The sequence below is a fragment of the Mustelus asterias genome, unplaced genomic scaffold (assembly GCF_964213995.1).
Source record: "Mustelus asterias unplaced genomic scaffold, sMusAst1.hap1.1 HAP1_SCAFFOLD_1542, whole genome shotgun sequence".
NCBI lineage: Eukaryota > Metazoa > Chordata > Chondrichthyes > Carcharhiniformes > Triakidae > Mustelus > Mustelus asterias.
Genome location: NW_027591487.1, coordinates 3,028 through 30,735, shown reverse-complemented (window position 1 = coordinate 30,735; position 27,708 = coordinate 3,028). Strand labels below are relative to the sequence as shown.

Below are 27,708 nucleotides of genomic sequence, written 5' to 3'. Positions count from 1 at the left end.
AACGGTGCCTCCACCTTGGTCTGTCAGGAAATAAGAATTAATGATTTTTTTTTAAACAAAGCGTAATTTGGACATCTCATCATAAAGTGGAACAATACATCAACTATTTTTCCACCATTGATATTGACCTTTTAAGGTAACAATTATTGATTGACATCGTCTTAAACTGCACCTTGGATGTATATACCCTCTTGCATTAAGCAATCATAAAGAGATTCATCCATTGGTTTGCTTAATAAAGGGTGGTCGCTGTCACTATGGAGCCAAATGTGGCAGCCATTTTGTATCAGCAACGAAGCACAAACCACAAAAATTGAAGCTGTTACTTTGTTTTAGCAATGGTGGGAAAGGAAATAAAAACATTGCCCGGGCCCTGTAGAAATCATTTCTCTCCTACGAACTATGCCATGAGATCTTTAGCATCCACCGAAAACTCTGTTTCACATTTCATCCAAAACATGGCATTTCTGACAATGACGCACCCCCACCCCGATCACTGCAGTCTCCACCCACCTTACCAAGCTGACACTACTTCATCCCACCTTACTTCCTCAAGATAGCTGTGAACTAACCCAGTGAGCCTTTACTGTAGCATCTCCAAGGATAGCCTATCTTTGGATACAGAGACCAAAACGGTGCAAGGGCTCCAGGAGTCATCCGAGCAAACAATTGCAGCAAGACTACCTTATCTCTGTACTCCAATCGCCTTGCAATGCAGGCCAACAGAGCAATTGCCTTTCTGATGGCCTCAACACAGCAACACACTTTGTCTTTCTGTAGATGTGTGACTCCATATAGTGTGTGTGTGTGTGTGTAAGTGTGTGGGTGTGTGTGGGTGTGTGAGATGTATGTGTGAGAAATGTGAGTGTGTGTTTGTGTGTGTGTGGTGAGTGTTTGTGTGTGGTGAGTGTTTGTGTGTGGTGAGTGTTGTGTATGCGTGTGTGTGTTGTGTATTCGTGTGAGTGTGTGTGTAAGTGTGTGTTTGTGTGAGTGAGTGTGTGTGTATATGTGTGTGCGCGTGTGAGTGTGTAAGTGTGTGCATGTGTTTGCATGAGTGTGTTTGTGTGAGTGTAAGTGTGTGTTTGTGTGAGTGTGTGTGTGCGCATGTGTGTGTGTGTGTAAGTGTGTGTGTGTGCATGTGTTTCTGTGAGTGTGTTTGAGTGTGTGTGAGTGTGTGTGTGAGTGTGTGTGTGAGTGTGTGTGTGTGAGTGTGTGAGTGTGTGTGTGTGTGTGTGTGTGTGTGAGTGTGTGTGTGTGTGTGTGTGAGTGTGTGTGTGTGTGAGTGTGTGTGTGTGAGTGTGTGTCCCATTAATATTGGTCTGACTCGCGCACACACTACACTAACCGTGTTCTGCAAATGGTGGCAGGAAACCAACATGACATGATATCCTCTCGGCATGTGTTATTTCATTTAACTTGTGGCTTGTCTAATAAAAGTTAATTTAATGGTCAGTCTGCAGCACAGTATTTCAATTTTGGATTCTTGGTTGCCAGGGAATTGAAGAATTCCCAGAGGTGAAGGGGAGTTAGCTCGGCTGTCGCATCGTGTATGAATATTTGCTGGCTGGCTAGCATGCTGACTACCAGGAAACAGACCAGCTGTCTGCAGTGACAGCACTCTTCTCTGAAGTTGCACTGACGCCAATAATTTCTGGGCCAGATGAACTGGCCCTTTGGCAGATATATCATTAGGTGCATGGTGTCCCTGGGACTGTATTTCTATATTTGTAAAGAGTCCCGAGACAGGAAGGAAAAGTTTAAAGAAAACATAACTTTAAAAGGGAGTCATGAATCAGAACATTTTTGGATTATGATGAATTCCACCCCCCCTCCCCTGCTCAATCTTACGCCTTGGCCAAGACTGCTGGTGGCTGAGTTGCAGAATGTTCCAGAACAGGAAAGAAACCTCTTCTCCAATCACATTTTTGCCATGCATTTTTGTCCCTCATTAATCACGTTACCAGGTGACGCAGGTGCCGTCGCTCTCTGTCCCCCTTTAATATTCCATATTTTCAAGTGATTAATATTCTGCTAAAGTAATAAGTAAAAAGATCACCTTTTGTGCTTGATAGGCAGGGAAGCTATCGCATCTATCAAGACGGTCCCACATCCCAGGATGACCAAAGCACCGTGAACAGATACTTCGCTCCCTCATATTCTTGAAATATTTCAAGTTCTATTCTCGATCAAATGCCTTTTTGGGGGCCACATTTCCTCATTTTCCTAACAGAACAACGGCGATGAGAAGTGTGGGATTCCTCCGGGTGCTCTGGTTTCCTCCAAAGATGTGCGGGTTAGGTGGATTGGCCGTGCTAAATTGTCCCATAGTGTCAGGGGGACAAGTTAGGGTAAATCCATGGGGTTGTGGGGATAGGACCTGGGTGGGATTGTGGTCAGTGCAAACTCGATGGGCTGAACGGCCTCCTTCTACGCCTTAGGATTTTATGATTCTAAGCAAAAAGAAATCAGGCTATTTAGCCTATCATTGAGTCCATTCCGCTCAGAGTTCACGTATGATGGTCGTATTGTGGACCCAACCATGCGCCTATCATTGAGTCCATTCCGCTCAGAGTTCACGTATGATGGTCGTATTGTGGACCCAACCATGCAAAACCTTTCCACTTGTTGGTCAAGGAAGGTGTGAGCTGCTCTGATGATAAATAGGATCCACTTGACCGTCACGTGACTCCAGTAAAGTCTGATTCGTCCGCATCAAACAACAAGAGCCCCTTCCCAGGCACCAGCCTTTCCGAAAATCCAGAACTAATGGATTGATCATAAGGTATAGGAACAGAATTAGGCCATTCAGCCCACCAGGTCTGCTCCGCCATTCAATCATGGCTGATATGATCCTCATCCCCATTCTCCTGCCTTCTCCCCATAACCTTTGATCCACTTATTGATCAAGAACCTGTCTATTTCTATCTCACAGTGGCACAGTGGTTGACACTGCTGCCTCACAGCGCCAGGGATCCGGGTTCGATTCCCGGATCACTGTCTGTGTGGAGTTTGCACGTTCTCCCCGTGTCTGCATGGGCTTCCTCCGGGTGCTCCAGTTTCCTCTCCCAATCCGAAAGCCGTGCTGGTTAGGTGGATTGGCTATGCTAAAATTGCCCCTTAATGTCAGGGAGACTAGCTAGGGTAAATGCTTGGGGTTGTGGGTATAGGGCCCGGGTGGAATTGTGGTCGGTGCAGACCTGATGGGCCGAATGGCCTCCTTCTGCACTGTGGGATTCTATGATTCTAAATTCACTCAATGGCCTGGCCTCCACAGCCCACTGTGGCAATGAATTCCACAGATTCGTCACCCTCTGCTGAAGAAGTTCCTCCTCATCTCAATTCTAAAGGGTCGTCCCTTTACTCTGAGGCTGTGCCCTCAGATCCTAGTCTCTCCGACCCTAATGGAGACATCTTGCCCATGACCAGTCTATCCAGGTCTTTCAGTATTCTGTCAGTTGCAATGAGGCATCTTCAATGTCGTGGCTTCTTTCCCCCTTGGAAGGAGAAGTGCTGCCATTCCCCAGCTCGAGGAGCGAGGGTTCACGCACCTCCTCTCTCGAATGAACTGGGAGTCTGGGTGCAATTCGCAGCTCTCTTTTCCCATCCCGCTCTGCAGTGGTCGAACGACCCGCCGATTAATTGCCATTCGGTTTACGAGTCGTATCTATAATCAACGCTTTATAAAAAAAAATTGCAAGTCGCTTTGTAATCCCCAGCAAGTTCATTATTCATGACATAAGGTTCCTTCATGTTGCAGATTAAAAGCACAGAGCCGCATTCTTGAAGTGAGTAAGAGGGGAAAAGGCTCTCTGTAGACCAATCTCTCCACCTTCATCGTTAATGGCGAAAGTAGAATTGATATTAGCATTTTGACTATTCAAGCTCCCATTAGAGCAGGGAAAAAAAGCCTGTAATGCCACATCTAAGTATCTTCCACCTGCCAGGAAGGTCATGGTGGCTCGGAAACTAGACAGAAAGAGGATATTAAGATGGATTAGGCTAATTAATCTTATGCTGACAGTAGCCTTGGTAGACTCTTTCTAATCATTCTTGCAGGTACAAACCACTGTTTAAAAATCATGCTTTTTAAAAATTTGCATATAGTGCCTCGTTACTAGAACTAGTTATATTAACATTGATCAGATAAAGGGGGAAAGGGGAAGAGAGGCTTGCGGCGTTTGCCAAATTGCAGTGTTCTGAAATACCGCGTGAATCCCTCTGCCTAATTCACTCCTGCATTAACTATACATTAGAGCATGGAATTGATTAACTGATTAAATTGATTAAATTTAATTACTTTCTGACAGGATTGTAATGGTCTCCAGTTGTTTGTTTCTCCTGCTGGGTTTCTTTTTTTACAGTAGTTCTGCATCCTTCTCGGTCAACCCAGTGATTTACAAAGCGGCCCCTCGAACCTGCTTTTATTAAAAAAAAGGAAGAAGCCACAAAGCCCTCGGCTGTGATGGAGGCTTACCTGTGTGTGACCTTCTGCCATCTCTTGTTAAACACAAGGATGGCCAGATTTTAAATATCGATTGGTTTGTTCTTTCAGATGTTAATCAGGGATCAGTGCGTGTGTCTTTCTGCTTGGTTCTCGTTTCTCTATCCGTTTCACGCTTAGATTTGTGTAATCTGGATCTTTCTCTATTTCTGTTTGCCTCTCTCGCTGGTTTATCACTGCCAATTAATCCAGCTGTTTATCTTTCACATCTGTTTCTATCCATCTTCCTCTTCATAATCATTGAATCTCTACAGTGCAGAAGGAGGCCATTCGGTCCATCGAGCCTGCACCGACCACGATCCCACCGCTCCGTCCATCTCCCTCTTTATATCTGTCAAAGCCTGTGTGCATCCTTCTCTTTCTGCATTTGCCTCAGTTTAAGGTCCCTCCATTGCCCCTTTCCTCTTCGTATCTCACTGCCTCTGCTTGATTATCTATTTCCCTCTCTATTCATCATTGTGTGTCTCTCCTGGACTGACCCCCATCCCATGAACACATCTTTTCGTCTCTTTGGGCTTGTTCCCCTCGCTTGAAAAAAAATTTTATTTCTTAGTCACAAGTAAGGCTTACATTAACACTACAAAGAAGTTATTGTGAAATTCCCCTAGTTGCCACACTCCGGCACCTGTTGGGGTACACTGAGGGAGAATTTACCATGGCCCAACCAGCACATCTTTTGGACTGTGGGAGGAAACCGGAGCACCCGGAGGAAACCCACGGAGACGCAGGGAGAACGTGCAGACTCCGCACAGACAGTGACCCAAGCCGGGAATCGAACCCGGGTCCCTAGTGCTGCGAGGTCACTGTGCCGCCCTCATTCTGGCCCTCCAGTCTAACACTGCCACCATGTTTGAGGAACCAGACAAGGTGAGCACAGTGTGCAAAGACATGCAGAGAATCAGACAGTACAGAAACAGGCCATTCAGCCCGACAGTTCCATGCTAGCGTTTGTGCTGCACAAAAATCTCCTTCCCACCTTACTACATCGCAACCTCTTGGCACATCCTTTTGCTGATTTTCCCCTCGTCAACTTGCCTAGCTTCTGCTTAAATGTTGTTTGCCTCAATGACCCGTTGTCATAGTGAGTTCCACCTCATTGCCACTGCAAATGTGTCTCATGATATAAAGTAAAACCAATACAATGTGCATAGGTCCTTTATCAGTCCTTTATTTCATTTAGACTGTAGCTCTCCTTCTCACATAGACATCTTTCTGCAGCAAATGTGACCAAGAGTTAATATCAGCTGCGCTTTGTGACATTACAGTGTAGCTGAATCTTGCTGTGTGTGTAATGTGTAAAGTGCGTGTATTGAAAAGTGACATGGATAGGCTAGACTTCAGCAAGAATATATGGCAATGTAAAATAATTAAAGTAATCCTGGCTTGTCGGAGCAGTGAGTTTTGTGCAGTTACAAACCATTTACTAATGGACATGGGCATTCTGCTCCCAAGTTCTCACTAATTGGTCCCTTGCTGCTAAAGGTCACAAGATAAGAGAACTCTTCTGAGGATACAATGTTGGGACAGAGAAAGGGCTTCTAATTGGATCGTCCAATCCTGAGAGTGCCCTGAATGGGAAGTGTTCAGCATCCTCACTCACTGGCAATCCAACCCTCACTCTATGACCCTCATCCAACGTTGAGTTGGGGCTGCTTCCCAATCAACCCCTCTTTTCACTCAGACTCAACCACTCCACACACACTCCCACCCCTCCCCCCACCACACATGCACACACACACACCCCATGCACACCCCCACCCCTCCCCCACCACACGCACACAAACACACACACACACACGCAAACCCCACGCTCATTACCATTAACAATTTGGGATTAATAGTTCATCCCAACATTTCTTAAAATGTTGGGGCGGCATGGTGGCACATGAGTTAGCACTGCTGCCTCACAGGGATCCGGGTTCAATTCCTGGCTTGGGGGTCACTGTCTGTGTGGAGTCTGCATGTTCTCCCCGTGTCTGCGTGGGTTTCCCCCGGGTGCTTCGGTTTCCTCCCACTGTCCAAAGATATGCGGGTTATGTTGATTGGCCATGCTAAAATTGACCGTAGTGTCAGAGGGATTGGCAGGGTGAATATGTGGGGTTGCAGGGATAGGGCCTGGGTGGGATTGTGGACGGTGCAGACTTGATGGGCCGAATGGCCTCCTTTTGCACTGTCGGGATTCTATGATTCAATGCACACAAACTGAATCTCTGTATCTCATGTCACTCCAGCAATATAAGTACAGGAGGAGGCCATTCGGCCCCTTGAGCTTGTTTTCCCATTCAATTAAATCATGGTTGATTTATATCTGAGCTCCATCAATATGACTCAGTTCCTTATCCCTTAACACTCCGACCTAAAAGAAATCAATCAATCTTAGTTTTGAAGTTTCCAAATGACCTCCAGCCCTGACAGCTTTTTTTGGATGGTTAGAGCTCAAGATTTCCACTGCTCTTTGTTTTGCTGGCATCTCTGCTGAACGGCCCAGCTCTGAATTAAAGGTCATGACCTCCGATTCAGGTCTTGACACGAGAGGGAACGGTTTGACCTGTGTCGAAATGAACCAAGGCTATACTGATGTCTGCCATTCTCTCCCCCCCCCACACCTCGCTCCGCACAGGCTATCGTGGATACCGTTGACAATCTGCTCAGGCCGGAGGCTCTGCAATCGTGGAAGGACATGAACACAACGGAGCAGGCCCACGCGGCGACACTGCTGCTCGACACTTTGGAAGAAGGTGCTTTTGTCCTGGCCGACAACCTCATGGAGCCGACCACCGTCACCGTGCCCACCGAGAATATAGGTGAGAGGTTCCGCTGTAACACAGAGAGAGGACGAGGAGGAAAGGCGATGGTCTAGTGGTATTATCGCTAGACTTTTAATCCAGAAACTCAGCTCATGTTCCAAAGTGGGGCCTCTGGACAAATACATGAATAGGATGGGAATAGAGGGATATGGTCCCCAGAAGGGTTGGGCGGCATGGTGGCACAGTGGGTTAGCACTGCTACCTCACAGCGCCAGGGACGCGGGTTCGATTCCCGGCTTGGGTCACTGTCCGTGTGGAGTTTGCACGTTCTCCCCGTGTCTGCATGGGTTTCCTCCGGATGCTCCAGTCTCCTCCCACAGTCTGAAAGACGTGCTGGTTAGGTGCATTGGCCATGCTAAATTCTCCCTCAGTGTACCCGAACAGGCGCCAGACTGTGGCGACGAGGGGAATTTCATGGTAACTTTGTTGCAGTGTTAATGTAAGCCGACTTGTGACTAATAAATAAACTTTAACTTTGGAGGGTTTTAGTTCAGTTGGGCAGCATGGTTGGTGCAGGCTTGGAGGGCCAAAGGGCCTGCCCCTCTGCTGTAATTTTCTTTGTTCTTTGGTATTATTGCTGCTGAAAGTCAGTGGGGTGATGGTCAGACTCTGCAAATCCAACCTCGTGCTGTATTCAGAATGAGATCGCTGCCAGGTCACTTGCTTTCTATGCAAGCAAAGGGGAGCAAATGTCAGCGTTGCCATCCGATGGCAAGGAAATATGATGATAAGCAGGCTTTTCCTGAACTGAGTCATCTGCAGATCAAAGAGAGGCCGGCCTTTCAATGCCAGCTGTGATAAAAGGGAAAAAATCTTTGGGGACGGATACAGGAGAGAGAGCGTTTCAATCAATCTGACATCTCGAGGTGTGGGCATACAGCAACTGATCTTGTCTTGCCATCTGCAGATCGTGGCAGATTCTGTTTCAGAACAACAAGCTCTTCTGCTGAATGGGATTGCAGATTATACGTTCAATAGAAGCTTCTTTCCAATCATGAGTAAACATTCTCCCCCCTCCTCCCACCATCTGATTGTTACTTGGAAACAGACGCCAAGACACCAAAATATGTACACGGAACACAATTGGCGCTGAAGTGGCCTGTAATTGCTTCAGTGAGGGTTATTGCCCAACCCCTACCAGCAGGATTGCACAATCTGATAAAGTAGCACTGACCTGTTCACCTTTTTTGTAAGATATTTAAAGTCTTGCAGGAGTGCTGGCTCCTGTTGCCTAACAATGGCCATATTACAATCCTCTGAGCAACACTCCTGTTCCTGCTTCCCAGACAGCTGAAACTTTGAACCGGAGGCATCTAGCCTCTCGCCGCTCTTCCGTCCTTCATTAATTCATAGGTAGGGAAGTCCAAAACTCGAGGGCATAGGTTTAAGGTGAGAGGGGAGAGATACAAAAGGCTCCAGAGGGGCAATTTTTTCACACAGAGGGTGGTGAGTGTCTGGGACAAGCTGCCAGAGGTAGTAGTAGAGGCGGGTACAATTTTGTCTTTTAAAAAGCATTTAGACAGTTACATGGGTAAGATGGGTATAGAGGGATATGGGCCAAATGCGGGCAATTGGGACTAGCTTAGGGGTTTGAAAAAAAAGGGCAGCATGGACAAGTTGGGCCGAAGGGCCTGTTTCCATACTGTAATCCTCTATGACTCAATGAGATCATGAGTGATCTGCCCCTTGACCCCACCTACAGCACAGTGGCACAGTGGTTCGCACTGCTGCCTCGCAATGCCAGGGACCTGGGTTCGATTCTTGGCTTGAGTCACTGTCTGTGCGGAGTTTGCACCTTCTCTCTGTTTCTGTGGGGTTTCTTCCGGGTGCTCCGGTTTCCTCCCACACGTGGGTTAGGTTGATTGGCCGTGCTAAATTGCCCCTTAGCATCAGGGGACTAGCGAGGGTAAATGCATGGGGTTATGGGGATGGGGCCTGGGTGGAATTGCGATCAGTGCAGACTCGCTGGACCGAATGGCCTCCTTTTGCACTGTAGGGATTCTATGATACAGGCCTAGGCTCCACTTCCATTAACATCCTTTAACTAATAAAATCAATCTTGATTTGAAATTTTTCAGTTAAACACCGGCCTCATCCTGCTTTTGGGAGGCAAAGTTCCAGCATTCACTCCCCCCTTTTTGATCTTAGAATCATAGAATCCCTACAGTTCAGAAGGAGGCCTTTCAGCCTATTGAGTCTGTACCGACCGCAATCCCACCCAGGCCCAATTCCCGTAACCCTCATTTACCCTTCCAATCCTCCTGACACTGAGGGGGCAATTTAGCATGGCCAATCAACCTAACCCGCACCTCGTTGAACATTTTACTGAATTCACTGCTGAAAAAATTATTCCAGATTGTTTCTCTCAAGCAAGTGATGGTGGTGTGGTGGTAACGTCTCTGGATTAATAACCCAAGCATACCCATGGAAGCTGGTGGTATTTAAATTCCAAATGCCAGTGACTAGGGTGGGGGAGAGGGCCTGGGTGAGAGACTCTGTCAGTAATCTGGTGCAGACCCAATGGACCGAGTGGCCTCTTCTGCATTGTCGGAATTCTGTGATTCTAAGGAAAACTAGCGCCCTTACTTGGTCTGTGACTCCAGACCCACAGCAATGTGACTGACTCTGAACTGCGTCCTGAAATGGCCGAGCAAGACGCTCAGTTCAAGGGCGATTAGGGATGGGCAACAAATGGTCACATTTCTTGAAAGAATGAAGAAAATTCCCAGTGTTGTTGCTGTCGCTGGAAAGGGAGTGGGAGGCCAAGTAGGTTTTTATTAGTTACTTTTGGCTGAGGAGTTTTTTTTTTTGACATTGGATAATCGAGGGAGAAGGCACGTCGTAACCACGACAGAAAGATCTCACCCGTTTGCTATTTCTGGCCAGATAGTAAATGCGTTTTTTTTTAAAAGAAGCCTGGTTACAGACTCTCTGGGGGGACGAAAACACTCGAGAGGTTTTTTTTTCCATTTAAGGTGTCAGGGAAGAGGAAATCTATCTCGGTTATGTTCACAAATTGTTCACACCGCAAAATAGGGTTATAAAATGTATGGCATTGTTTATTTCCTGGTGAACCTGCAGATGCATTCTGCTTATCATTAAATCCAAGGCTGTAGGGCAGAAATTGAACAGTTTCATAGTCACGCGTGCAATACAGAGCAGGGCACATTGGCGTGGTGAGGCGGAGAACACGATTTTAAATTCCACCTTGGGAGTTTGTGAGTCTGAATTCAATTTTTATACATATTTATCTGCAAATAAACTACTTGCAATCAGATAAAGTGACCATGAAGCAGTTGGATTACCTTTTGAAAACCCAATTGCTTCACTGATATCCTTTAGGGAAGGAAACTGGCCATCCTTAACCAATCTGGGCTAGATTTTATCGTGTGCTATGATCCTTCACTTCCTCCCTCCCTCCCCCACTTGACTAAAAACTCACCCATGAGTGGCACGGCACAGTGGTTAGCACTGCTGCTTCACAGCGCTAGAGACCCGGGTTCAATTCCCGGCTTGGGTCACTGTCTGCACGGAGTCTGCACGTTCTCCCCGTGTCTGCGTGGGTTTCCTCCGGGTGCTCCAGTTTCCTCCCACACTCCAAAGATGTGCAGTTGATTGGCCATGCTAACTTGCCCCTTAGTGTCAGGGGAATTGCCCTTTAGTGTCAGTGCGGGCTCGATGAGCCAAAAGACCTCCTTCTGCACTGTAGGGATTCTATGATTCTATGATCGTGACATCAGCTCCACAGCAATTTAACGCTGGGAGCAATGTTAATAATTACTAGCGAGACTTTCGCCCCTATCTGGGGAGGCGGTCCTGCCCTAGTGAGCAGCCAACCAATCGGATTGGCCCTGCAGTCACAGCAGCACCAATCGTAGTGGGTGTCCACGACTGGGATTGCAGGCAGTCCCACCATACTGAGGTCAGTCCAAGTTTGGGGTTAAAGTTTATTAGTGTCACAAGTAAGGCTTACATTAACACTGCAATGAGGTTACTGTGAAACTCCCCTAGTCGCCACGCTCCAGTGCCTGTTCGAGTACACTGAGGGAGAATTTAGCATGGCCAATGGACCTCACAAGCATGTCTTTTGGGCTGTGGGAGGAAACTGGAGCACCCGAAGGAAACCCACGCAGACACGGGGAGAATGTGCAGACTCCGCACAGACAGTGACCCAAGCCGGGAATCGAACCTGTGTCCCTGATGCCGTGTGGCGGCAGTGCTAACCATTGTGCCACCGTGCTGCCCTTGGGATTGGCGGGGAGGATGCTTGTCAGAGAGTCGATACAAACACGATGGGCCGAATGACCACATTCTATACTGTCGGGATTCTGTGGTTTGATGGCTCTGTGGGAATTGTTTCAAAACATGGATGGCAGTGGCTCGCCACCACCTTCTCAACGCCAGTTAAGGGTAAATGCCAGCAACACCCACCTCCTATTAATTAATAAACGAATAAATCCCTTTGCAGAAAAGGCAGAATGAGAATCTTTCAGCACAAGTTATTGCCGCATGCTTTGTAATGTGAGTTGCTGGATCTGATAAATAATGCTCTTTTCCTTCTCTCTCCCCACTCTCTCTGTCTGACGCTGATGCAGTTTTGGAGGTTGGCTTGCTGATTACAGAGGGCCAGGTGAAGGATTTAAGATTTCCGCAGGGCTACATGGGTGGAAATTCAATCCACCTCTCTGGCAACACTGTCAAGCAAAACAGCCGGACTGGTAAGTGGCCAGGTAACAGGCGTGTTTCCTGTGGTAAGGACCGCTGCACTTGTAAAGACTCTGGTTTTCTTCCTTCTCTGTGATGGTGTGAAGATGGTCTCATTCTGGATGTCTGATGTTACCTGTGGGTTTCTTTAGAGGGTGGGTTTTGGCCCAGAAGGAGGCAGTTCTGCCCATTGAGTCCATGTCAGCTCTTACGCAGAACAATCCAGTCCGTCCCATTCCCCCACTCCAATCCCATAGCCCCTCACTCCAACCTCACAGCCCCTCCCACTCCAACCTCACAGCCCCTCCCACTCCAACCTCACAGCCCCTCATACTCCAAACCCATAGCCCCCTGCTCCAATCCCATAGCCCTGCCCACTCCAATTCCATAGCCCCTCCCACTCCAATCCCATAGCCCCCTGCTCCAATCCCCTAGCCCCGCCTACTCCAATCCCATAGCCCCTCCCACTCCAAACCCAATGCCTCTCCCACTCCAATCCCGTGGACCCCACTCCAATCCCATAGCCCCTCCCACTCCAACCCCAGAGCCCCTCCCACACCAACCCTATAGCCCCCCCCACTCAAACCCCATAGCCCCTCCCACTACAACCCCAGAGCCCCTCCCACTACAACCCCATCACCCTGCAGGTCCATTCCCTCAAGTTTCCTTCTGAAATCATTGATCGCCTCCACTCCCAGTGGAATCCTGTTCCAACAAAGATCATGTTTTCATTTGTAAGTGAGGCTAATTCAGGAAAGATTAGGGAATTATTTCCAAGTATTGCAAGAACTGGAGGAAATGGGAGATTCTGCTCTGTGGTTTTGTGAATAAAACCATGTTAGGAAAAGGCTGGCTCCAGTTTCATCTTTTCTTTAAAGTATGAATAATGACTTCAACATCCCCTGGGCAGCGAGTTCCAAATCATTACCACTCGCTGTTTAAAGAAAGGTTGTTCCTCACTCCCCCCTGCATCTATTGCCCAAACTCTTAAATGTGTGCCTCGTCAACTTTGTGCCATTAGTTAATAGGAACAATTTGTCTTCTTTGTCTAGTTTATCTAAACCTGTCATGATCTTGTACACCTCTATCAAATCACCCCTCAATCTCCGAACAGCCCCAGCTCATAGAATTCTACAGTGCATTCAGCCCATCGAGTCTGCACTGACTATAATCCCACCCAGGTCTTATCCCCATAACACCATGCATTTACCCTAGCTAGTCCTCCTGACACTAAGGGGCAATTAAACACCAAACCCGCACATCTTTTTGATTTGATTTGATTTGATTTATTATTGTCACATGTATTAACATACAGTGAAAAGTATTGTTTCTTGCGCGCTATACAGACAAAGCATACTGTTCATAGAGAAGGAAACGAGAGAGTGCAGAATGTAGTGTTACAGTCATAGTTAAGGTGTGGGGAGAGATCAATTTAGTGCAAGGTAAATCCACTCAAAAGTCTGACAGCAGCAGGGAAGAAGCTGTTCTTGAGTCGGTTGATACGTGACCTCAGACTTTTATATCTTTTTCCCAATGGAAGAAGGTGGAAGAGAGAATGTCCGGGGTGTGTGAGGTCCTTAATTATGCTGGCTGCTTTGCCAAGGCAGTGGGAAGTGTAGACAGAGTCAATGGATGGGAGGCTGGTTTGCGTGGTGGATTGAACTACATCCACGACCTTTTGCAGTTTCTTGCGGTCTTGGGCAGAGCAAGAGCCATATCAAGCTGTGATACAACCAGAAAGAATGCTTTCTATGGTGCATTTGTAAATGTTGGTGAGAGTCGTAGCTGACTTGCCAAATTTCCTTCGTCTTCTGAGAAAGTAGAGGCGTTGGTGGGCTTTCTTAACTATAGTGTCAGCATGGGGGGGACCGGGACAGGTTGTTGGTGATTTGGACACCTAAAAACTTGAAGCTCTCGACCCTTTCTGTTTCGTCCCCACTGATGTAGACACGGGCATGTTCTCCTTTATGCTTCCTGAAGTCGATGACAATTTCCTTCATTTTGTTGACATTGAGGGCGAGATTATTGTCACCACACCAGTTCACCAGATTCTCTAGTTCATTCCTGTACTCTGTCTCATCATTGTTTGGACTGTGGGAGGAAAGCGGAGCACCTGGAAGAAACCCACGCAGACTAGAGGAGAACGTGCAAACTCCGCACAGACAGTGACCTGAGCCAGGAATCGAACCCGGGTCCCTGGCGCTGTGAGGCAGCAGTGCTAACCACTGCACCCATTCTCTGACCTAGCTGCACACTGAGTCAAGAGAAGGCGCACCTGTGTGCTGCAGGGGGTGGGCTCCGGTTGTTTCTTTCTTTAATGGAGATTTTCTTCTTTGTCTCTCCTCTGCATCCACCCTTTCCCGGTTTGTGTAGCGAAGCTGGTTTTCACTCTGTACAAAAGCTTGGGGCAGTTTCTGACCACAGAGAATGCGACAATCAAACTGGCGGGTGACGTGACTGGACGGAACTACTCCATCGCCGTGAACTCCCACATCATCGCCGCGTCCATCAATAAGGAGTCCAGTCGCATTTATGTGACCGAGCCTGTGGCCTTTACCCTGGCACACATTGACGTAAGTTTGCCTTCTCCACAACTATCCAGCAATCAGAGAAGCATACAGCTCCTAAAAATAATATTGGTGAATGACAGAAAGTGGACAGTCATTTTCATTTGTAACAGAAAGAGAAAACGCAATGTCTGGATTTAACTGATTAATGCCACACTTCTTTATTACATAGAATCGTAGAATCTACAGTGCAGACGCCATTTGGCCCATCGAGCCTACACTGACAACAATCCCACTCAGGACCTATCCCCGTAACCCCATATATTTACCCTTCTAATCCCCCTGACACTAAGGGTCAATTTTAGCATGGTCAATCAACCTAACCCACACATCTTTGGACTGTGGGAGGAAACCAGAGCACCCGGAGGAAACCCCCGCTGACACGGGGAGAGCGTGCAGACTCCGCACAGACAGTGACCCAAGCTGGGAATCGAACCTGGGTCCCTGGCACTGTGAGGCAGCAGTGCTAATCACTGTGCCACCATGCCACCCCTTGTGTTACCATGCCGCCCACTAATGATGCCTGATGGTCTATCTTGCATGGTTCAAATGACAATAAATCACAAAAAGCTCACATCAAGTTCAGCAGGTAATAGGGAAAGGCAAATGGAATGTTGGTCTTTGTTTCAGAAGGAATGGAGTATAAAAATAGAAAAGACTTGCTCAAACTATACAAGGCACTAGTTCAATCACATCTGGAATACTGTGAACAGTTTTGGTCCCCTAGATCTAAAGAAAGATACACTGGCATTGGAGGCAGTCCAGAGAGGGTTGTCTCAGTTGATCCCAGGTTTGGAGGGATTTTCTTATGGGGAGAGGTTGAATAGGTTGGGCCTGCACTCATTGGAGTTTAGAAGAATGAGAGGCTACCTTAATGAGCCATATAGGATTCTCAAGGGGCTTGACAGGGTAGATGCTGTGAGGTTGTTTCCACTTTAAGGTTTAAGGTTTATTTATTAGTGTCACAAGTAGGCTCACATTCACACTGCAATAAAGTTACTGTGAAAATCCCCTAGCCGCCACACTCCTGCACCAGTTCGGGTACACTGAGGGAGAATTTAGCATGGCCAATGCACTTAACCAGCACGTGTTTCGGACTGTGGGAGGAAACCGGAGCACCCAGAGAAAACCCACGCAGACACGGGGAGAACGTGCAGACTCCACACAGAGAGTCACCAAAGCTGGGAATTGAACCCTGATCCTTGGCACTGTGAGGCAGCAGTGCTAACCACTGTGCCATCCTGCCGTCCCGCTCCCTTGTGTGAGAATTTGAGGCCAGAGGGCATAAGGGGGTCACCCATGTAAGACAAAGATGAGGAAGAATTTCTTCTCTCAGAAGGTAGCAAATCTGTGGAAATCTTTACCGCAGAGGGCTGTAGAGGCTGGGTCGTTAAGTATGTTCAAGGCTGAGATGCGGGGGGGAGGGGGGGGGGATTTTCTCGACCCGCCCACCATGGGAATCCCCTTTAGGGGACAGGGGGTGTGTTGCAAAGGTGTGTTGAGCTCGGGCGGGATATTCCAGTTTTGGGGCATGCGTGGCTAGTAAATCCCACCCAGACAGATTTTTAATCAGTCGGGAAATCAAAGGTTATGGGGCAGAGGTCGAAAGTGGAGTTGAGGATTATGTCAGATCAGCCACCATCTCATTGAATGGCAGAGCAGATCCGATGGGCCGAATGGCCAACTTCTGCACCTCATGGACATTGTCAGTCCCTGTGCCGAGATGTAATGTTTGCCGTTTTCTCTTTTCTCCATTCTGCACGCCTCTCAACCAACTGCAGCCTGACAACTACTTCAATGCAAACTGCTCCTTCTGGAGTTACTCGGAGCGTACCATGATGGGCTTCTGGTCCACCCAGGGCTGCAAGCTGATCGACACCAACAGGACTCACACCAAGTGCGAGTGTCGGCACCTGACCAACTTTGCGATCATCATGGCCCACAAGGAGGTGGAGGTGGGTTGCCTGTGCATCAACGGGGTTCATTCTGCACACATTGGGGGAGGAGGTGGTTGCAGAATGGCCCGACCCACTCGTCTTACAGCTCAAAAGACCAGGTTGTTCTGTCCTTCTGAAACACGTCAGAGTCATTTGGACAGAGTAGATAGGGAGAAACTGTTTCCACTGGCAGACGGGTCCGTAACCAGAGGATGTAGATTTACAACAATTGACAAAGGGACCAGAGTGAGACTGCCAGGAAGGGTGGCGTTGAAGCAGATTCAATGGTTTTCAGAAAGGAAATTGGATAAGTGCTTGTAAATAAAAATTATACGAGAGGGGAACAGAAGTGAGACTAAGTGGGAGCTTTTTCAAAGAACAGCGCAATGGGCCAAATTCCAGCCTCCTGCGTTACAGGAATTACCAAATTCGAGATTCATCGAATGACCCCTAAATCCATGTTTTTGTTAATATGACACCAGAAGTGGGGGGCATTTGGGCTTGTTTCCACCAATTGGAGGGTCAGTAACCAAAGGGGGCAGATTCCAAGCCATTAGCGACCAACGCGAGGGTGAAGAACCACTCTTTTTATGCCGTGAAATGTGATCTGGAATGTGCTGCCTGAAAGGATGTTGGGAGCAGATTCGACCTTCGAAAATGAACTAGATAAATACTTGGAGGAGAAAAATTTACAGAGCCGTGGGGAAAGAGCTGGGAATTGGTTCAAATTGGGTAGAATTTGCAAGGTCCAGCACATGAATGATGGGGTGAAAGGCCTCCCTCTGTGCTATCAGATGCTTTGCTTTGAGGTGCCAGTTATTTCCGATGGTTACCAACATAGTCAATTTGAGGCTGTGACTTTATCTTGCTTTGTATTGGTTGTCAAGTGTACAGGACCTTGAGGAAGGTACTAATGTGCACTTTTGGTCTACCTACCTAAGGAGGGACGTACTGCTAGACTGAATCATGGACAAGGGGGTTGTCTTATGAGGAGAGATCAAGTAGATTAGGCCTATATTCCTGGGGGGAGGGATACTGTGGCCTCCCAACTGCGTGTTTGTTGGCGGCGGGTGTGCGGAGCATTCTGCCGGTGTGAATAGCCGGAGAATTCTGGCCCTAGAGTTTCGAAGAATGCCTACGCTACAGAAGGAGGCCATTCAGCCCATCGGGTCTGTACCGACCACTATCCCACCCAGGCCTTATTCCCGTAACTCTCATTTACCCTGTTAATCCCCCTGACACCAGGGTCAATATAGAATGGCCAATCAACCTAACCTGTGCATATTTGGACTGTGGGAGGAAGCCAGAGCACCCGGAGGAAACCCACGCAGACACAGGGAGAATGTACAAACTTCACACAGACAGTGACCCGAGGCCAGAATTGAACCTGAGTCCCTGGTGCTCTGAGGCAGCAGCGCTAACCACTGTGCCACCATGCTGCTCAGATCAGGCATAATCTTGTTGAAGGGGAGAGCGGAGCCCGGAGGGCTGAATGGCCTCACCCAGCTCCAATTCCTGATGTTCTTACACATGCAGTTGTGTGGGTCAGGCTCGGTGAGGGGTGGGGGGTGGGCAGAGTGCCTTTCCCAGTCTGTCATTGTACTTGTTGGTGTGTTAACCTGCCCAATCCTTTTCTTGCAGTACTCCACCGAGATGCACGAGCTAATCCTTTCGATCATCAGCTGGGTGGGCATCGTCATTTCCCTCATCTGCCTGGCCATTTGCATCTTCACGTTCTGCTTCTTCCGGGGCCTTCAGAGTGACCGCAACACCATCCACAAGAATCTCTGCATGAATCTGTTTGTCGCGGAATTTATCTTCCTCGTGGGCATCGATAAGGTCAACTATGAGGTAAGACCCCGGGGGAGGGCGCCTGGGGGATTGATTTCCCAGCAGCGCGGTTCCTCGCGAAGAATTGACTGGGCTCTGAAATGGATGCGAGTTTAAACATGACTCCACTGTCACCCTCCAGTATATCAAAGCTGACATGCCTGAGTTTAAACACTTATGATTCAAGCCCTGTTTCGCAGTGGCCAACTTTAACCGTGGTATTGAGCACTCCGGATGATGATGGGGAGTTCATAAATCAAGGCTCTTTATAGACTTGCGTGCATCGTATTTGTGCAAAACCACTCAATGGTGATGTGAGGCCAGGACATTCAATGTGAAGCTGATTGCTTAGAACTGCCTCTGAAAGATTGTTCGTCAATACATTGGATTTACAGCACGGAATTACGCCATTCAGCCTGCAGGGTTCATACTGTCCGTTAATAATGAGCCTCCTTCCCACATCTTTCTTTCTATTCCTTTCTCCCTCATAACTTTGCCTCTTTTATTATTCTTTCAGGGATTGGTGGGTCTGTGCTGGGGTTGGCGGGACTGTCCTATGAGGAGATATTGGTTCGACAGGGCCTGTATTCACTGGAATTTAGAAGGACGAGAGGAGATCTGATTAAAACATAGAGGGGGCGATTGGCCGGGGGACTCAAGCGGAGGCCGTGCAGCGGGCACCACGGCCTCCGCGCATCTGCGACTGCCGGATTTCGCCAGCTCCGTGCCAGAAATCGGCGCAGAGCTGCATTTAAATGCTCATTCGAATCTAATTAGCGAGCCCGGGTGAGCGATCGGGGACGGTGGGGGGACCGGAGGGACAGCGATGCGGGTTTGCGGAGTTGGCCAGCGATCGGGAGGCCGGCAGTGCGGGGCTACTACGCATGCGCCGATCGTGGTGTTAACAGATCGACACATGGCGCAGTGCCCCGCTCAGCGCTATGCTGCCGGCCTCTCCAGCGGGAATAGGTCCCACCCACTGATTTTTAATGAGATTCACGCTCGGGCTCTCTGCAGTGCGCAGAGTGAGGAAGATTCAGTTAGAAAATCCTGCTGAAAAAAACCCAGCGGACTTACTTTTGATTTGGTTTGGTTTGATTTATTATTGCCACATGTATTAGTATACAGTGAAAAGTATTGTTTCTTGCGCGCTGTACAGACAAAGCATACCCTTCATAGAGAAGGAAATGAGAGAGTGCAGAATGTAGTGTTACAGTCATAGCTAGGGTGAAGAGAAAGATCAACTTAATGCCAGGTAGGTCCATTCAAAGGTCTGACAGCAGCAGGGAAGAAGCTGTTCTTGAGTCGGTTGGTGCGTGACCTCAGACTTTTGTATCTTTTTCCCGACGGAAGAAGGTGGAAGAGGGAATGTCCGGGGTGCGTGGGGTCCTTAGTTATGCTGGCTGCTTTGCCGAGGCAGTGGGAAGTGTCGACAGAGTCAATGGATGGGAGGCTGCTTTGCGTGATGTATTGGGCTACATTCACGACCTTTTGTAGTTCCTTGCCGTAAATGCCTTACTCCAGTTTTTACCCGAATTCGACTCTTCAAATTTTTTGGGGAGAATTCCACCCATAAAATTCTAACAGAGCTGGACAGACAAGATTGAGCAAGGATGTTTTCCCTGGTTGGGGAATCTCGAACCAGGGGAAAAGTCTCAGGATGCGGAGTAGACCATTTAGCACTGTGTTGAGGGAACATTTCTTCACTCAAAGGGCAGTGAACCTGTGGAATTCTTTCCCACGGAAGGCTGGAGGGGCCAAGTGATTGAATGTATTCAAAAAAGACATAGATAATCTTCTAGATTTTAACAGCATCAAGGGGTATGGGGCAAGAGCAGGAATATGGCATTGAGACAGAGGATCAGCCGTGATCATACTGAATGGCGGAGCAGGCTCAACGGGCCGAATGGTCTACTACTGCTCCTAGTTTCTATGTTTCTGTGTGCTTAGCTGGCAAGGCTGGCATTTATCGCCCACCCAAGTTGCAGTAAGTAGTTAACCACATTGCTGTGAACCTGGAGTCACATGGAGGCCAGTCCAGAGCAGGCTAAGGTGGCAGAGAAAGGACATTTACAACAATTGATGCTAGTTCTCATGGTCACCATCACTGAAACTAGCTTTCAATTCCAGATTTTATTAAGTGAAGATAAATGCCAGGGTGGGAATTGAACCCATGTCACCTGAGGATTTATACTGGGCTGCTGAATTACTAATCCAGTGACATTACCGCTATCCCACCATCTCCCTCAAGCTTCCCCTTCAGATGCATCTATGCTATTCACCTCAGCCGCCCCAGGTGGTAGCGAGCTCCGACCTCTGGAGTCCATGGGTGGTATTTTACAGCTGTGCTCGCCCCAAGGCCGCAAAATCCTGCCCGAGTTCAACAGACCTTTGCGTGGTCCGTGTCCCGCCCCTCCTGTGGCGGGTGGGATGGGAAAATACCGCCCAAGATGTTTCTCTTGAATTCCTTGCGGGATTTTTATTGGTCATCATATATTGGAGGTTTGGGTGCCCACACGAGGAGGGGAGGGAAATACCTCCATGTCGAATATATCTCCAGCTCACAAGGTTTTCCAATGTCTGGAAGTGCCGGGACAAGGAAGATCCAGCTGGTCTGCCTCATCTGAGTATCTTGATTAACTATATCCATCGCACACCGCCATTGCTTGACAGGATGGGCACAACAGATTAGCAAATCAGAGACCAATTCCGGGGAAATAAAATGGAGATTCCCCTCTGATCTCTCCAGGCAATTGAAACCAGCCCAGGAGACCCAGTTTGTTTCTTGGTAAAGTTCTCCATTCAAGTTGTAGAGTGTATCAGCACTCATGTACCTAGACTTCCCAGTGTGTGTTAACCGAACTTACTTGTTTCTGTCTTTTAAACAGGTTAGCTCTCCATTTGAAATGAAGCACGGTGACACAGTGTTCCGCAATGCTGCCTCACAGCGCCAGGACCCGGGTTCGATTCCCACCTTGGATCACTGTCTGTGAAGAGTCTGCATGTTCTCCTCGTGTCTGCATGGGTTTCCTCCGGGGGCTCCGGCTTCCTCCCAAACTCGAGAGATGTGCGGGTTAGGTTGATTGGCCAAGCTAAATTGATCCTTCGTGTCAGGGGGATTGGCAGGGTAAAATACGTGGGGTTACAGAGATAGGGCCTGGGTGGGATAGTTGTTGGCACAGGCTCAATGGGTTGAATGGCCTTCTTCTGCACTGTCGGTATTCTATGGATTTATTCTGTGGAGATTTAGGACCCATAGCCTTTTCTGGAAATATATTTACAGGTTACCCCTGACCCTGTATTACTCATAGATCATAGAATCCCTACAGTGCGGAAGGAGGCCATTCAGCCCATCATACCTGTACTGACTATCCGGCAGAGCATCTTACACAGGCCCACTCCTGCCCTATCACCACAATCCCACTAATCCCCCTAACCAACACACCTTGGGACATTGGCATGGCCAATCCAGCTAACCTGCGCATCTTTGTGGGAGGAAACTGGAGCACCCGGAGGAAACCCACGCAGGTACGGGGAGAATGTGCAAACTCCACATAGGCAGTCACCCGAGGCTGGAATCGAACCCGGATCCTTGGAGGTAGCAGTGCTAACCACTGTGACACTGTGCCACCCTGGTGCCTAGTCACCACATCTGTACTTCAATGTGGTGGACTGTTCAACTAGGGGTCATAGTTTGAGGATCAGGGGTAAACCTTTTAGGACTGAAGTGAGGAGAAATTTCTTCACCCAGAGGATGCTGAATGTGTGGAATTCACTACCACAGAATGTAGTTGAGGCCAAAACGTTGTGTGATTTCAAGAAGAAATTAGATATAGCTCTTGGGGCTAAAGGGATCAAGGGATATGGGCAAGGGGGGATCAGGATATTGGATTTGATGATCAGCCGTGATATGACTCCTAGTTCTGGGCTCCCCCACTAGTGGGAACATTCTTTCTGAATCTAACCTGCCTAACCCCATTAGAATTGTATAAGTTTCTATGAGATCCCCTCTCACTCTTCTAAACTCCAGTGAATATAATCCTAACCGATTTAGTCTCTCCTCAAATGACAGACCTGCCATCCCAGGAATCAACCTGGTAAAACTTTGCTGTACCCCCTCTATAGCAAAGACATCCTTCCTCAGATAAGGACACCAATACTGCACCCAATACTCCAGATGTGGCCTCACCAACGCCCTATACAATTGCAGCAAAACATCCCTATCCCTATACTCAAATCCTCTCGCTATGAAGGCCAACATACCATTTGCTTTCTTTACTGCCTGCTGTACCTGCACGCTTACTTTCAGCGACTGATGCATGAGGATTCCAGGGTCATGTTGAGTATCCACCTCGTTCAATTTACACCCATTCAAGTAATAATCTGTCATAAAAATCAATCTGTCACCACCCAATCATTATTCGAAAATGTTTCTGATTTTTGCCTTTTGGAGCGAAAGATTTTGTCACATTGTTTAGGAGAAGCTGAGAGGAGTTTCTGACTGATTCCCCTCAACCAGAGTAAAACCGATCCTTTGGCATTATCTGATTGTGGTTTGTCCAGATCTTGCTGTCTACAATTACTACACATCAGAAGTACTTAATTGGCTGTAAAGCACTTGGAGACATTCCGCAGCCGTGAAGAATGCCATAAATGTGCAGATCTATTCTTTCGTTCTTTGTTTCCCTCTTCTATTCTTCTGGCCTGTTCAGTTCTGGTCACCCTATTTTCGAAAGAACATTATTAAACTAGAAAGAGTGCAGAAAATATTTACGAGGATGCTACTGGAACTTGAGTTATAAGGAGAGGCTGGACAGACTGGGACTTTTTTCCCTGGAGCGCAGACGGCTTAGGGGTGATCTTATCGAGGTCCTTAAAATAATGAGGGGCACAGATCAGCTAGATTGTCAATATCTTTTCACAAAGGTAGGGGAGTCTTAAACTAGAGGGCATATTAAGGTGAGAGGGGAGAGATACAAAAGAGTCCAGAGGGGCAATTGTTTCACTCAGAGGGTAGTGAGTGTCTGGAATGAGCTGCCAGAGGCAGTAGTAGAGGCAGGTTTCATTTTGTCTTTTGAAAAGCATTTAGACAGTTACATGGGTAAGATGGATATAGAGGGATATGGGCCAAACGCGGGCAATTGGAATTAATTTAGTGGTGAAAAAAACTGGGCGGCATGGACAAGTTGGACCGAAGAGCCTGTTTCCAATCTGTAAACCTCTATGACTCTATCACTCTTTCCTTCTTTCTGTCTTGTTTACTCTTCCTTTCCCACATTTCTCCTATTTCTGAATGTAGCTCCACTCGTAAATGCGACACATTTAACAGTGACCGGAATTTTACAGCCCCGCCCGCCACGGGAATCGGAGCGGGCGTGGGGACAGATCATGGGAAGGTCCGCTGACCTGGGGCGGGATTTTACGGTTTTGGGACGAGCGAGGCCGTAAGATCCCAGCCGGTGTGTAGCGTTATAGTGTCCCTGCACCAGGAGCATTGCATTTTAGTCAATTTGAAGTAAGCAGCCCAAATGTGAAATTGTTTTGAAGGAAACATCCAGCGTGGTGGAGAATTGTAATGCTTAATAACTCATCAAATCCTCCATAATTGCTGTTCATTTACTTTTCCAATCTCCCGCCTCTTTTCATTAAATATTCATGTGTTGCACATAATGATTCCAGCGGTGGCATGGATTAGATGCATATGCTTTCTGCATTATGTTTTTTTAATGTAATTACATGGAAAGGTGATGAATTATTTAAAAATTGCAAAAATTGAAATTGGGCAACTGATGATTACTCATTTGTACAAATGTCACCGCGGCCTTATGAACGGCGGGTGCCATTCTATCGACTTTTAAGGGGAGGCGTCCAAGAACGGGTAAAGTTTTTTTGAGTGGCAACATGAACACAATCCTTCATTGTTCCAGCGTTGCTGGTAACGGTGTGGGAAGATGCACTTTTGATTAGTTAAATGTCCGGCGTTCCTCTCTGGAAGTGCCTGAGATTCTCATTCCTGTAGTTTGCTACTTCAGTTGGGTTGGCAGGGATTTGCAGGACGGGAGGACACGTCCAGTGCCTGTTGCTTCAGGTTGAGGGGGAGATTGGAGCAGAACCACACAAAATGGAACATCTCACATTTTCTGTGCGATGATCTATGAAAACCCATGGTGTTCTAACACACGTGCACAACACACAAACAACAAACACATACAAACACACGTACACCACACATATACACACACATATACCACACACACACCACACATATACAAACACACATACCACACACAACACATGCACACACACCACACTTTTACACACAACACACACCACACGCGTTCACGCACAGACACCACACACATACACGCTCACATACCACACACACACATACAACCACACATATACCAACACACACCACGCACACAGACCATGCACACACACTCACACTCACGCACACACAAACTCACACACACACACCCACACACACATACACGCACACACTCACACACACACACACTCACTCACACACACACAGACACACACACTCACACAGTCACACACACACATACGCACTCACACAGTCACACACACTCACACAGTCACACGCACACACACACACTCACATACACACACACACCGCCATGCTTCCTGAAGGTGTCTTTCTCTGGTTACAGATTGCCTGCTCTATTTTTGCCGGGGTGCTACACTTCTTCTTCCTGGCTGCCTTTGCCTGGATGTGCCTTGAAGGCGTCCAGCTCTATCTCATGCTGGTGGAAGTCTTTGAGAGTGAATACTCTCGGAAGAAGTATTTCTACCTCTGCGGCTACCTTCTTCCCGCAATCGTGGTGGGCGTCTCGGCAGCCGTCGATTATAAGAGCTACGGCACAAAGAAAGCGTGAGTAGATATCAGGCCACTCAGATGTTCCTCACCAACTGTACAGTGTTCTGAACTCACTGACTGGTGGCTCCCTCACATTGTTCAAACTTATTCAAACAGCTTTCCTGTTAAGGTTATATATTTGGATGAGAAGCCCATTGTACCTAAAGCTTTGTCATTATCCATTAGTTGGATTTAATGTGAAGGACAACATCTTTAAACTCTCCTGGGTGACACTTATCCGCAGCACAGTGACTGGAAAGTTAAAGGCAATATACTGTCGATGCTGGAATCTGAAATAAAAACATAAAATGCTGGAAAATCTCAGCAGGTCTGACAGCATCTGCAGAGAGAGAATAGAGCCAAGGTTTTGAGTCTGGAAGATCCTTCATCAGAGCCCCACCCCACGAGGACCATCTGCCACATTCCAACATTCTGTACCTTTGTTCTGCCATTTACACATTCCGATCTCTTAATGGATGCTATTAACATCATTCCTAGCCTTTACCATCACCATTTACATTCCCTTTTTGTCTATGCCACCCCTGTCAATTACAGCTGCCCCCACCCACACCCCACACCCTCACCCTCACAGTATAAATCCTGTCCTAGTTTTAAAGGTTGTGCCCTCAAGTTCTGGTCTCCCACGAGCGGAAACATCCTCTCCATGTCCACTCTATCCCGGCCTCTCAGTATTCCGTAAGTTTCAATTAGACCCCCCCTCATCCTTCTAAACTCCATCGAGTATAGACCCAAATTCCTCAATCGCTCCTCGTGACAAACCCTTCATTCCAGGGATCGTTCTTGTGAACCTCCTCTGGACCCCTCCCAGGCCAACACATTCTTCCTTAAGTGTGGGGCAGGAGAACTGCTCACAATATTCCAAATGGGGTCTGAGATATGGAGTTTTTTTTATTCATTTGTGGGACATGGGCGTCGCTGGCTGGCCAGCTTTTATTGCCCAGGAGTGAAATGGAATAAATCTTTCCAGAATTTTGGGTAACATTTTGACACCCTCAGTGACAATCCATTGATCCAATTGGCTAATTAATATTTTTATTATTTGTTACGAATTGATTAGATTGGCCAGAATCCTGGAAGTTGCTGACACAACAGCAAGCACCTTTGCCACATGGACTGCGATGGTTTACACATGTGGCTTACCATCACTTTCCCAGGGGTATTGAGGGGATGGGCACTACATTTGCTCACCATGTCCACATCCCAAGAATTCATTTATTTATTTACTCATGAGTGTCACAAGTAGGCTTACATTAACATTGCAATGAGGTTACTGTGAAAATCCCCGAGTCGCCACACTCTGGCACCTGTTCGGGTACACTGAGGGAGAATTTAGCATGGCCAATGCACCTAACCGGCATGTCTTTGGACTGTGGGAGGAAATCGGAGCACCCGGAGGAAACCCACGCAGACACAGGGAGAACGTGCAGACTCTGCACCCATAGTAACCCAAGCTGGGAATCGAACGCGGGTCCCTGACGCTGTGAAGCAGCAGTACTAACCACTGTGTCACCGGTGGAGAATGAATCGACAGAAACGAGTTATGCTAAGATGAAACTGAGGCAGCGTGGTGGCACAGTGGTTAGTGCTGCTGCCTCACAGCGTCAGGGACTCAGGTTCAATTCCTGGCTTGGGTCACTGTCTGTGTGGAGTTTGCACGTTCTCTCCATGTCTGCGTGGGTTTCCTCCAGGTGCTCCGGTTTCCTCCCCCAGTCCAAAGGTGTGCAGGTTAGGTTGATTGGCCATGCTAAATTGCCCCTTAGTGTCAGAGAGTTAGCAGGGTCCATAGATGGGGTTGTGGGGATAGTATCTGGGTGGGATTGTGGTCAGTGCAGACTCGATGGGCCAAATGGCCTCCTTCTGCACTGTGGGGGACTCTATGATTCTGTGATTTGTTTCAATGTGGATTTTACATTCATTGTATATTTCCTTTCTTGTTACAGCTGTTGGCTGAGAATTGATAATCACTTCATTTGGAGTTTCCTTGGGCCCGTTTGCTTAATCATCTTGGTAAGAGAAGTTCGGCCGTTGCCTTTCTTTTTCAACTTGTTGTTTCTTTTATTGTCATTCCGATTCTGAAAGGCCGGAGACGGGAATTCCCGGACTTTGCTGACTTGAACAATGCCCTTTGTTAGCAATGAACAGATTTACAAGGAAGGGAACTTTCAATCCCAAAGGGACTGGAGGTGTGAATTGCCTCAGTCCGCCCTGCTGAGTGATACTTCCATTTGCTGTCAGACTGATGTCTCCTGCTTCCCTTCTGGGTCATTCTGTGCAACGCAGAGCAGGAAATCAGGCGAATGGCACCAAGTACCTCCCTTGAAAAGAGCAATTCCCAAGGTGAAGGTTTATTTTGGGGACAATAAATTAGTCGATGTTTCTGCGCTTAGTCTCTCTCTTTCCTTCCCAACCTGGCTTCGAAAGAGCTGTTGGGCTCCACTGTTCCCGAGGTACAGGCGGCCTC

At 47.7% G+C, this 27,708-nt stretch overlaps 1 protein-coding gene across 1 annotated transcript in view; it reads left to right on the top strand.

Annotated features, from left to right (window-relative positions):
* The window catches only part of LOC144488411 (adhesion G protein-coupled receptor L2-like), a gene marked incomplete at both ends in the record, with an annotated part of 83,165 nt that extends 55,911 nt beyond the window's left edge, over positions 1-27,254 (top strand). The window contains 7 exons of the mRNA XM_078206485.1: positions 7,122-7,305; positions 11,904-12,026; positions 14,386-14,585; positions 16,361-16,534; positions 18,158-18,367; positions 25,021-25,241; positions 27,188-27,254. Coding sequence (XP_078062611.1) covers positions 7,122-7,305; positions 11,904-12,026; positions 14,386-14,585; positions 16,361-16,534; positions 18,158-18,367; positions 25,021-25,241; positions 27,188-27,254 — 1,179 coding nt within the window. The remainder of the gene's footprint in view (positions 1-7,121; positions 7,306-11,903; positions 12,027-14,385; positions 14,586-16,360; positions 16,535-18,157; positions 18,368-25,020; positions 25,242-27,187) is intronic.
* Positions 27,255-27,708: the final 454 nt, after the last annotated feature.